At 47.1% G+C, this 13,073-nt stretch overlaps 1 protein-coding gene across 1 annotated transcript in view; it reads right to left on the reverse strand.

Annotated features, from left to right (window-relative positions):
- The window catches only part of dnah6 (dynein, axonemal, heavy chain 6), a 174,425-nt gene that overhangs the window by 120,661 nt on the left and 40,691 nt on the right, over positions 1–13,073 (reverse strand). Inside the window, exons 25-32 of the mRNA XM_071408196.1 lie at positions 9,325–9,489; positions 7,848–7,958; positions 7,535–7,660; positions 7,115–7,270; positions 4,881–5,042; positions 4,388–4,525; positions 3,850–4,017; positions 3,447–3,595 (exon numbers count right to left, since the gene is read on the reverse strand). Of these exons, the coding sequence (XP_071264297.1) occupies positions 3,447–3,595; positions 3,850–4,017; positions 4,388–4,525; positions 4,881–5,042; positions 7,115–7,270; positions 7,535–7,660; positions 7,848–7,958; positions 9,325–9,489 (1,175 nt within the window). The remainder of the gene's footprint in view (positions 1–3,446; positions 3,596–3,849; positions 4,018–4,387; positions 4,526–4,880; positions 5,043–7,114; positions 7,271–7,534; positions 7,661–7,847; positions 7,959–9,324; positions 9,490–13,073) is intronic.

Here is a 13,073-nt window from a genome sequence, read left to right on the forward strand (position 1 = left end):
ATGGGACAGACAGGGGAAATCACTACATCTGGACCAGGAGCGTGATGGATGGGACAGACAGGGGAAATCACTACATCTGGACCAGGAGCATGATGGATGGGACAGACAGGGGAAATCACTACCACATCTGGACCAGGAGCGTGATGGATGGGACAGACAGGGGAAATCACTACCACATCTGGACCAGGAGCGTGATGGATGGGACAGACAGGGGAAATCACTACCACATCTGGACCAGGAGCGTGATGGATGGGACATACAGGGGAAATCACTACCACATCTGGACCAGGAGCGTGATGGATGGGACAGACAGGGGAAATCACTACATCTGGACCAGGAGCATGATGGATGGGACAGACAGGGGAAATCACTACATCTGGACCAGGAGCATGATGGATGGGACAGACAGGGGAAATCACTACCACATCTGGACCAGGAGCATGATGGATGGGACAGACAGGGGAAATCACTACATCTGGACCAGGAGCATGATGGATGGGACAGACAGGGGAAATCACTACCACATCTGGACCAGGAGCGTGATGGATGGGACAGACAGGGGAAATCACTACATCTGGACCAGGAGCATGATGGATGGGACAGACAGGGGAAATCACTACCACATCTGGACCAGGAGCATGATGGATTGGACAGACAGGGGAAATCACTACCACATCTGGACCAGGAGCGTGATGGATGGGACAGACAGGGGAAATCACTACATCTGGACCAGGAGCATGATGGATGGGACAAACAGGGGAAATCACTAACACATCTGGACCAGGAGCGTGATGGATGGGACAGACAGGGGAAATCACTACCACATCTGGACCAGGAGCGTGATGGATGGGACAGACAGGGGAAATCACTACCACATCTGGACCAGGAGCATGATGGATGGGACAGACAGGGGAAATCACTACATCTGGACCAGGAGCGTGAAGGATGGGACAGACAGGGGAAATCACTACATCTGGACCAGGAGCGTGATGGATGGGACAGACAGGGGAAATCACTACTACATCTGGACCAGGAGCATGATGGATGGGACAGACGGGGGAAATCACTACATCTGGACCAGGAGCGTGATGGATGGGACAGACAGGGGAAATCACTACATCTGGACCAGGAGCGTGATGGATGGGACAGACAGGGGAAATCACTACTACATCTGGACCAGGAGCATGATGGATGGGACAGACGGGGGAAATCACTACATCTGGACCAGGAGAGTGATGGATGGGACAGACAGGGGAAATCACTACCACATCTGGACCAGGAGCATGATGGATGGGACAGACAGGGGAAATCACTACATCTGGACCAGGAGAGTGATGGATGGGACAGACAGGGGAAATCACTACCACATCTGGACCAGGAGCATGATGGATTGGACAGACAGAGGAAATCACTACCACATCTGGACCAGGAGCATGATGGATGGGACAGACAGGGGAAATCACTACCACATCTGGACCAGGAGCGTGATGGATGGGACAGACAGGGGAAATCACAACATCTGGACCAGGAGCATGATGGATGGGACAGGCAGGGGACATCACTACATCTGGACCAGGAGCGTGATGGATGGGACAGACAGGGGAAATCACTACATCTGGACCAGGAGCGTGATGGATGGGACAGACAGGGGAAATCACTACATCTGGACCAGGAGCATGATGGATGGGACAGACAGGGGAAATCACTACATCTGGACCAGGAGCATGATGGATGGGACAGACAGGGGAAATCACTACATCTGGACCAGGAGCGTGAAGGATGGGACAGACAGGGGAAATCACTACATCTGGACCAGGAGCGTGAAGGATGGGACAGACAGGGGAAATCACTACATCTGGACCAGTAGAGTGATGGATGGGACAGACAGGGGAAATCACTACCACATCTGGACCAGGAGAGTGATGGATGGGACAGACAGGGGAAATCACTACCACATCTGGACCAGGAGCGTGATGGATGGGACAGACAGGGGAAATCACTACATCTGGACCAGGAGCATGATGGATGGGACAGACAGGGGAAATCACTACATCTGGACCAGGAGCATGATGGATGGGACAGACAGGGGAAATCACTACCACATCTGGACAAGGAGCATGATGGATGGGACAGACAGGGGAAATCACTACCACATCTGGACCAGGAGCGTGATGGATGGGGCAGACAGGGGAAATCACTACATCTGGACCAGGACAGTGATGGATGGGACAGACAGGGGAAATCACTACCACATCTGGACCAGGAGAGTGATGGATGGGACAGACAGGGGAAATCACTACCACATCTGGACCAGGAGCATGATGGATGGGACAGACAGGGGAAATCACTACCACATCTGGATCAGGAGCGTGATGGATGGGACAGACAGGGGAAATCACTACATCTGGACCAGGAGAGTGATGGATGGGACAGACAGGGGAAATCACTACCACATCTGGACCAGGAGCGTGGTGGATGAGACAGACAGGGGAAATCACTACATCTGGACCAGGAGCGTGATGGATGGGACAGACAGGGGAAATCACTACATCTGGACCAGGAACATGATGGATGAGACAGACAGGGGAAATCACTACATCTGGACCAGGAGGATCTGAATGATGCCAATCATCTTTAATATGATGTTGATATAGTGTCTCAGTCCTTCCTGTCAGGGAGCTGTCATCTGATGAGGAACGTGTCAGTAGACCAGGCAGGATGTCCTATGCTACTATCCTATTCTCTCTGAGTCAGCCCTGCAGAGAGAAAACAAGGCTTTCCCTCGTCTAGTCTGCTCTTCCTGTCACCCTCCTGCACTGTGTCACTCTCAGCTTTGACAATAGGGTATGTGTCCCAAATGGCACCCTATTCCCTATAAAAAGCTGGTCAAAAGTAGTGCACTGCATAGGGAATATGGTGCCATTGGGAACGCTACCCAAAGGTTCACATTTGCATAGAACTGCCTGTAAAATGCGTAAGAGTAGAGAGTTCTGGGTAGAGGTTTCTGGGTAGAGGTTTCTGGGTAGAGGGTTCTGGGTAGAGGGTTCTGGGTAGAGGGTTCTGGGTAGAGATTTCTGGGTAGAGGGTTCTGGGTAGAGGGTTCTGGGTAGAGGGTTCTGGGTAGAGGGTTCTGGGTAGAGGAGGATCTGTAAACGGCATTATGAGGATAAAACTGAACATCGGTTCAATCTGAATTGTACATAAAGCGACCTTTACCTTGTTTTTTCATAAGCCCAGAAACTGTCAGATACCGGCTTGTGGTTTTGATTGAATAGAGTTCTGTTTTTCTCTCTGTGTCCTATCTGGTCATGACGAGTTCAAAAGTACCTTGTTTTTACCCCAAAAAATCTAACAGATACCGGTTTGCAAGTTTGATTGAACAGGGTGGGTACAACGTTGTGTCCTACCCTAGCCCGGTATAGAATAGCACCCCCTGTGGGTCCTACCCTGCCATGACGAGGACAGACTTGACGGCCCTCATGCCGAAGTCGTAGTGGTCCTGTTGGGAAAGCTGCTCAGAACACAGCTTGTACATCTGGGTCATCTTACGGGCCAGCGTCTTACTGGACTCAAAACCCTCAGAGTAGAGGATCACCTAGAGGAGAGAGAGAGAGGTCATCTTACTGGACTCAAAACCCTCAGAGTAGAGGATCACCTAGAGGAGAGAGAGAGAGGTCATCTTACGGGCCAGAGTCTTACTGGACTCAAAACCCTCAGAGTAGAGGATCACCTAGAGGAGGGTGGGGGAGGAGAGAATGGAAGCAGGACGGGGAGAAACGGAAGTCAATTATCTGGTCCCCAGCTACAAATGACCACAGCACCGTAACACATCCCCAGCCCCCCAGTTACCTCAGCGATCAGGGCATAGTTGGGCACCATCATGGCTATGGGTCTGAACAGGGCTTTGAGGTTGTCAGGGAGCTCAGTGCGTCCAGCGTAGCCTGGGTTCATAGTGATGAAGGCAGCACATGTCATCACCAGCTTGATCTCTCTGCCCTCAAACATGAACCTGGACAGCTACAAGACAGAGACCACATGACACGGAGGACTAAACCAGGTTGTGAGCATCTACCATCTCGTTTTCTTAGGTAGAGTGGTTATTGGTTATTGGCCAATATACCACGGCTAACGGCTGTTCTTAAGCACGACGCAACGCAGAGTGCCTGGATACAGCCCTTAGCCGTGGTATATTGGTCATATAGCACAAACCCAGAGTTTCCTTAATGCTACTTTAAACTGGTTATTAACATAATTAGCATAATTAACATACTTTTGTTATACCCGTGGTATACTGTCTCATATACCACGGCTTTCAGCCAATCAGCATTCAGGGCTCGAAACCACCCAGTTTCCAAATGTAAAGATATTCTAAAAGGGGAGGGTATACCTTGGCCATCTTGGCATTGCGGATAGTAATGAGTTGCTGGGCGATGACAGACAGCACCTCGATGTCGATGCGGTTAAACTCATCAAAACAGCACCAGGCCCCTGATTGGGCCAGACCACTGAAGAACTTCCCCATCATCTGAAACACAGACAGGTGATTGGTTCAGCAGAGAGCAGGAATATAACAGAATCCTTCATTTTGAAGATCCACTGCTGTGGTGACACTGTCCCCTAGTGTTAGTGTCTGGGTAAAACAAAGAGAATAGGAGAGAGAGAGACAGAGAGAGAAAGAGGGTTAGGATTAGAAGGGGAAAGGAAGAGAACAGGATTTCCCAAACTCGGTTTGGTTTTTGCCCTAGCACTACACAGCTGATTGAAATAACCAACTCATCATCAAGCTCTGATTACTTGACTCAGCCGTGCAGTGCTAGGGCAGGACTGAGTTTGGGAAGCCCTGGAATAGAAGGTTCTGTGCTGGTAAGTCTAATCAGTACCTTGTAGTCCAGTCCATCAGAACAGTTGAAGACAACACACTGGATGGACAGAGCCTTGGCCAGGTCCTTAGTGGTCTCCGTCTTCCCTGTACCAGCTGGTCCTGCTGGAGCCCCACCAAGGTCTAACTGAAGAGCCCCCATCAGACACAGGTAGCAACGATCCTAGAGACATACAACGGGTTAATGGATGGAGAGATCCTAGAGAGATACATACAATGGGTTAATGGATGGAGAGATCCTAGAGACATACAACGGGTTAATGGATGGAGAGATCCTAGAGACATACAACAGGTTAATGGATGGAGAGATCCTAGAGACATACAACAGGTTAATGGGTGGAGAGATCCTAGAGACATACAACAGGTTAATGGGTGGAGAGATCCTAGAGACATACAACAGGTTAATGGATGGAGAGATCCTAGAGACATACAACAGGTTAATGGATGGAGAGATCCTAGAGACATACAACAGGTTAATGGATGGAGAGATCCTAGAGACATACAATGAGTTAATGGATGGAGAGATCCTAGAGAGACACAACGGGTTAATGGATGGAGAGATCCTAGAGAGATCATAGAGAGAGACATACAACGGGTTAATGGGTGGAGAGATCCTAGAGAGAGACACAACGGGTTAATGGATAGAGAGATCCTAGCGAGAGACATACAATGGGTTAATGGGTGGAGAGATCCTAGAGAGACACAACGGGTTAATGGATGGAGAGATCCTAGAGACATACAATGGGTTAATGGGTGGAGAGATCCTAGAGAGACACAATGGGTTAATGGATGGAGAGATCCTAGAGAGATCCTAGAGACATACAACGGGTTAATGGATGGAGAGATCCTAGAGAGACACAACGGGTTTGTGGAATTTCTTTCCTTCTTAATGCATTTGAGCTAATCAGTTGTGATGTGACAAGGTAGGGGTGGTATACAGAAGATAGCCCTATTTGGTAAAATACCAAGTCCATATTACGGCAAGAACAGCTCAAATAAGCAAAGAGAAATGACAGTCCATCATTCCTTTACAACATGAAGGTCAGTCAATGCGGAAAATGTCAAGAACTTTAAAAGTTTCAAGTTCAGTCGCAAAAATCATCAAGTGCTTTGATGAAACTGGTTCTCATGAGGACCGCCACAGGACAGGAAGACCCAGAGTTACCTCTGCTGCAGAGGACACGTTCATTAGAGTTACCAGCCTCAGAAATTACAGCCCAGATGCTTCACAGAGTTCAAGTAACAGACATCTCAACATCAACTGTTTAGAGGAGACCGTGTGAATCAGGCCTTTGTGCTGCAAACAAACCACTACTAAAGGACACCAATAATAAGAAGAGACTTGCTTGGGCCAAGAAACATGAGCAATGGACATTAGACCGGTGGAAATCTGTCCTTTGGTCTGATGACTCCAAATATGAGATTTTTGGTTCCAACCGCCGTGTCTTTGCGAGACGCAGAGTAGGTGAACGGATGATCTCCGCATGTATGGTTCCCACCGTGAAGCATGGAGGAGGAGGTGTAATGGTGTGGGGGTGCTTTGCTGGTGACAATGTCAGTGATTTACTTAGAATTCAAGGCACACTTAACCAGCATGGCTACCACAGCATTCTGCAGCGATATGCCATCCCATCTGGTTTGCGCTTAGTGGGACTATCATTTGATTTTCAACAGGACATTGACCCAACACACCTCCAGGCTGTGTAAGGGATATTTGACCAAGAAGGAGAGTGATGGAGTGCTGCATCAGATGACCTGGCCTCCACAATCACCCGACCTCAACCCAATTGAGATGGTTTGGGATGAGTTGGACCGCAGAGTGAAGGAAAAGCGGCCAACAAGTTTTCAGCATATGTAGGGACTCCTTCAAGACTGTTGGAAAAGTATTCCAGGTGAAGCTGGTTGAGAGAATGCCAAGAGTGGGCAAAGCTGTCATCAAGGCAAAAGGTGGCTACTTTGAAGAATCTCAAATATAAAATAGATTTTGATTTGTTTAACTTTAAGACACGGGGGAACATGGCATGTTAATCAAGGCATCCTGACACGTATTTCCCCATGCAGTGCTTTTCAAAAGATGTCTGATGAGCGAAAATGTCCCGAAGCGCGGGCGAGCGCACACACACACATACACACACAAAGACAATCATGCACAGAAGGATACTATCTGCAATGTCTTAGACTGTTGCTTTGATACATTGTTTGTTACTGTCTTGAGTGTGTGTGTGTGTGTTTTACCGTGAGTGGGGTGATGACGAGGCGAGGGCAGGCCCCCAGGTATTCATATCCATAGATGTAGGTGGACAGAGCCATCCTGGCCACACAGTTATCTAGATCCAAGTCCCAGTAGTAACGCAGCTGCCTCTGCCACTCAAAGTTACTGCTGGAGTCAACCTACACACACACACACACACACACACAACCACACACACACACACACAACCACACACACACACACACACACACACACACACACACACACACACACACACACACACACACACACAGAGCCTTGGTCACTAATCAAGGGATAAGGTCAAATAAACAGGACATAAACTGTTATTTTTTGTTCAGACAAGTTGGATTTATGTAAAACAATCTTTTTTGAATGAACTACACTTCCCATGATGCAGTGGGTGGTGTGCAGGCCTACAGTACCTTCCGGGCCACGAGGTCTGTGACAATGTCCCTGGCGTGCACGTCTACGGTGATGAGAGCTGTGATGATGTTACGGTGCAGGTTGGGGAGCTGGCCTCGAACCAGGGCTGCTAGGGCATTCAGCCTCTATAGACAGACAGACAGACAGGGAGGGAGGCAGGCAGACAGACAAGCAGACAGACAAGCAGACAGACACGTAAGCACCAGGAGAATCATCAAAAAACGACAGTATTTCTATGAAGATAAATATCTCTGTTCCAAGGTGTTGTCACCACTGTAGGCTGTTGAAAACACTCATTGTGGACGGTCGTACATCAATGTTGACATATTCAAAGTCCTGCAGGGCCATGAAGTGGTCGTGGTCTCCCTCCAGACAGCCATCCAGGTCTCTGCACCACATCAACTGACTGATGGTTAGCACCACCTGGTGGACACAGAGGAACACTGCAGCTGGACATTAACTCATACAGACACCTGATGGTTAAAACCTCTCTGGGATAGGTGGGACGCTTGCGTCCCAACAGCCATGTTAAAATGTAGAGCGCCAGATTCAAAAAAATTATATAAAATTAAACTTGATTAAATCACACATATAAGATACCAAATTAAAGCTACACTCGTTGTGAATCCAGCCAACATGTCAGATTTCAAAAAGGCTTTTCGGCGAAAGCATAAGATGCTATTATCTGATGATAGCCCAATGTAAACAAGAGAGTGTAGCCTATTTCAACCATGCATGCGCTACTCAAAACGCTAATATAAAATATAAAACATGCATTACCTTTGACGAGATTCTTTTGTTGGCACTCCAATATGTCCCATAAACATCACAAATGGTCCTTTTGTTCGATTAATTCCGTCCATATATATCCAAATTGTCCATTTATTTGGCGCCGTTGTACCAGAAAAAGCATCGTCCAATTTGCACAGTCACGACAAAATATCTAAAAACATTACCTCTAAACTTTGCCAAAACATTTCAAAGTACTTTTGTAATACAACTGTAGGTATTTGTAAACGTTAATAATCGATCAAATTGAAGACGGGTCAATCTGTTTTCAATACAGGATATCAACAAACTCACGGTACTTTTCAAGTCTTGCTCAACTCTCAAACATAAATACAAGACGTCACTCCACTTCCGGGTCAATATCTTTCTCAGTTCTCTATTGAAAAATCTTAACCATTTTCTATACAATGGCGACATCCAGTGGAAGCAGTAGAAACTGCGTGGGTAGTGATTAGAATTCTGGTTTGCCCATGATAATCCATTGAACACACAGTGACTTAAAAAAAAAAAAAGTTGGTCCTCAGGGTTTTGACTGCTATATAAGTTCTGTTATACTTACAGATATGATTCCAACAGTTTAAGAAACTTCTGAGTGTTTACTATCCAAATATACTAATAATATGCATATCTTATATTCTGGGGATGAGTAGAACGAAGTTGAAATTGTGCACGCTATTTTTCCATATGTGAAAACTCTGCCCCCTATCCCCAAGAAGTTTTAACACCACCGGGTGGACACAGAGGAACACTGCAGCTGGACATTAAACCTCTTACAGACACCAGGTTTACAACACATGAGAATCATATAATAGGAATTCATTAATTTCCTCAGAGGCAACCCAACTACTCCTGTTCTTTGCTCTGGTAGTCAGCGATGGAGGTTAGTGTGTGTGTGTGTGTGTTGTGTGTTGTGTGTGTGTGTGTGTGTGTGTGTGTGTGTGTGTGTGTGTGTGTGTGTGTGTGTGTGTGTGTGTGTGTGTGTGTGTGTGTGCGTGTGTACCTGTGAGGGGTGTCCAGCCACCACCCACTCCTCTCGTTCTTTGCTCTGGTAGTCAGCGATGGAGGCCTTGCTGAGGCGGCGGAGGGAAGAGAACATGGCCTCCTCTACTTTCCCCAGCCAGTCCTCTACGTTCCCACGCGCCTTCAGACCTTTAGCCAGGCCCACCTACACACACACAGGATGAACACAAATACACACACGCCAAATATTGTAATGGGAGTCGAGGATAACATTTAATTAAAAACTTTGTTACGTCGATCTTGACATCTCAAGATCCATCTCCAGTGACAATGAAATAATCGACAGAGAGAAAGACAGGCCGGTCTCCTCTCCTTCAGGTGAGACCATGTCCAGTATATTACCTACCTTCTCTCCTTCAGGTGAGACCATGACCAGTATATTACCTACCTCCTCTCTCTCAGGTGAGACCATGTCCAGTATATTACCTACCTTCTCTCCTTCAGGTGAGACCATGACCAGTATATTACCTACCTTCTCTCCTTCAGGTGAGACCATGTCCAGTATATTACCTACCTTCTCTCCTTCAGGTGAGACCATGTCCAGTATATAACCTACCTTCTCTCCTTCAGGTGAGACCATGACCAGTATATTACCTACCTCCTCTCCTTCAGGTGAGACCATGTCCAGTATATTACCTACCTTCTCTCCTTCAGGTGAGACCATGACCAGTATATTACCTACCTCCTCTCCTTCAGGTGAGACCATGTCCAGTATATTACCTACCTCCTCTCCTTCAGGTGAGACCATGTCCAGTATATTACCTACCTCCTCTCCTTCAGGTGAGACCATGACCAGTATATTACCTACCTTCTCTCTCTCAGGTGAGACCATGACCAGTATATTACCTACCTTCTCTCCTTCAGGTGAGACCATGTCCAGTATATTACCTACCTTCTCTCCTTCAGGTGAGACCATGTCCAGTATATTACCTACCTTCTCTCCTTCAGGTGAGACCATGACCAGTATATTACCTACCTTCTCTCTCTCAGGTGAGACCATGTCCAGTATATTACCTACCTCCTCTCTCTCAGGTGAGACCATGTCCAGTATATTACCTACCTTCTCTCCTTCAGGTGAGACCATGTCCAGTATATTACCTACCTTCTCTCCTTCAGGTGAGACCATGTCCAGTATATTACCTACCTTCTCTCCTTCAGGTGAGACCATGACCAGTATATTACCTACCTTCTCTCCTTCAGGTGAGATCATGACCAGTATATTACCTACCTTCTCTCTCTCAGGTGAGACCATGTCCAGTATATTACCTACCTTCTCTCCTTCAGGTGAGACCATGTCCAGTATATTACCTACCTTCTCTCTCTCAGGTGAGACCATGTCCAGTATATTACCTACCTCCTCTCTCTCAGGTGAGACCATGTCCAGTATATTACCTACCTTCTCTCTCTCAGGTGAGACCATGTCCAGTATATTACCTACCTTCTCTCCTTCAGGTGAGACCATGTCCAGTATATTACCTACCTTCTCTCCTTCAGGTGAGACCATGTCCAGTATATTACCTACCTTCTCTCCTTCAGGTGAGACCATGACCAGTATATTACCTACCTTCTCTCTCTCAGGTGAGACCATGTCCAGTATATTACCTACCTCCTCTCTCTCAGGTGAGACCATGTCCAGTATATTACCTACCTTCTCTCCTTCAGGTGAGACCATGTCCAGTATATTACCTACCTTCTCTCCTTCAGGTGAGACCATGTCCAGTATATTACCTACCTTCTCTCCTTCAGGTGAGACCATGACCAGTATATTACCTACCTTCTCTCCTTCAGGTGACCATGTCCAGTATATTACCTACCTCCTCTCCTTCAGGTGAGACCATGACCAGTATATTACCTACCTCCTCTCTCCTTCAGGTGACCATGTCCAGTATATTACCTACCTTCTCTCTCTCAGGTGAGACCATGTCCAGTATATTACCTACCTTCTCTCCTTCAGGTGAGACCATGTCCAGTATATTACCTACCTTCTCTCCTTCAGGTGAGACCATGTCCAGTATATTACCTACCTTCTCTCCTTCAGGTGAGACCATGACCAGTATATTACCTACCTTCTCTCCTTCAGGTGACCATGTCCAGTATATTACCTACCTCCTCTCCTTCAGGTGAGACCATGTCCAGTATATTACCTACCTTCTCTCCTTCAGGTGAGACCATGTCCAGTATATTACCTACCTCCTCTCTCTCAGGTGAGATCATGACCAGTATATTACCTACCTCCTCTCTCTCAGGTGAGATCATGACCAGTATATTACCTACCTTCTCTCCTTCAGGTGAGACCATGACCAGTATATTACCTACCTTCTCTCCTTCAGGTGAGACCATGTCCAGTATATTACCTACCTCCTCTCCTTCAGGTGAGACCATGTCCAGTATATTACCTACCTTCTCTCTTTCAGGTGAGACCATGTCCAGTATATTACCTACCTTCTCTCCTTCAGGTGAGACCATGTCCAGTATATTACCTACCTTCTCTCTTTCAGGTGAGACCATGTCCAGTATATTACCTACCTCCTCTCCATCAGGTGAGACCATGACCAGTATATTACCTACCTTCTCTCCTTCAGGTGAGACCATGACCAGTATATTACCTACCTCCTCTCTCTCAGGTGAGACCATGACCAGTATATTACCTACCTCCTCTCTCTCAGGTGAGACCATGTCCAGTATATTACCTACCTCCTCTCCTTCAGGTGAGATCATGTCCAGTATATTACCTACCTCCTCTCCTTCAGGTGACCATGACCAGTATATTACCTACCTTCTCTCTCTCAGGTGAGACCATGACCAGTATATTACCTACCTCCTCTCCATCAGGTGAGACCATGACCAGTATATTACCTACCTTCTCTCCTTCAGGTGAGACCATGTCCAGTATATTACCTACCTCCTCTCCTTCAGGTGAGACCATGTCCAGTATATTACCTACCTCCTCTCCTTCAGGTGAGACCATGTCCAGTATATTACCTACCTCCTCTCCTTCAGGTGAGACCATGTCCAGTATATTACCTACCTCCTCTCCTTCAGGTGAGACCATGTCCAGTATATTACCTACCTCCTCTCCTTCAGGTGAGACCATGTCCAGTATATTACCTACCTTCTCTCCTTCAGGTGAGACCATGTCCAGTATATTACCTACCTCCTCTCCTTCAGGTGAGACCATGTCCAGTATATTACCTACCTTCTCTCCTTCAGGTGAGACCATGACCAGTATATTACCTACCTTCTCTCTCTCAGGTGAGACCATGTCCAGTATATTACCTACCTTCTCTCTCTCAGGTGAGACCATGACCAGTATATTACCTACCTTCTCTCCTTCAGGTGAGACCATGACCAGTATATTACCTACCTTCTCTCTCTCAGGTGAGACCATGGCCAGTATATTACCTACCTTCTCTCCTTCAGGTGAGACCATGTCCAGTATATTACCTACCTCCTCTCTCTCAGGTGAGACCATGGCCAGTATATTACCTATCTTCTCTCTCCTTCAGGTGAGACCATGACCAGTATATTACCTACCTTCTCTCCTTCAGGTGAGACCATGTCCAGTATATTACCTACCTTCTCTCTCTCAGGTGAGACCATGGCCAGTATATTACCTATCTTCTCTCTCCTTCAGGTGAGACCATGACCAGTATATTACCTACCTTCTCTCTCTCAGGTGAGACCATGGCCAGTATATTACCTACCTTCTCTCCTTCAGGTGAGACCATG

This window comes from Salvelinus alpinus, chromosome 6 (assembly GCF_045679555.1).
Source record: "Salvelinus alpinus chromosome 6, SLU_Salpinus.1, whole genome shotgun sequence".
NCBI classification, from domain to species: Eukaryota; Metazoa; Chordata; class Actinopteri; order Salmoniformes; family Salmonidae; genus Salvelinus; species Salvelinus alpinus.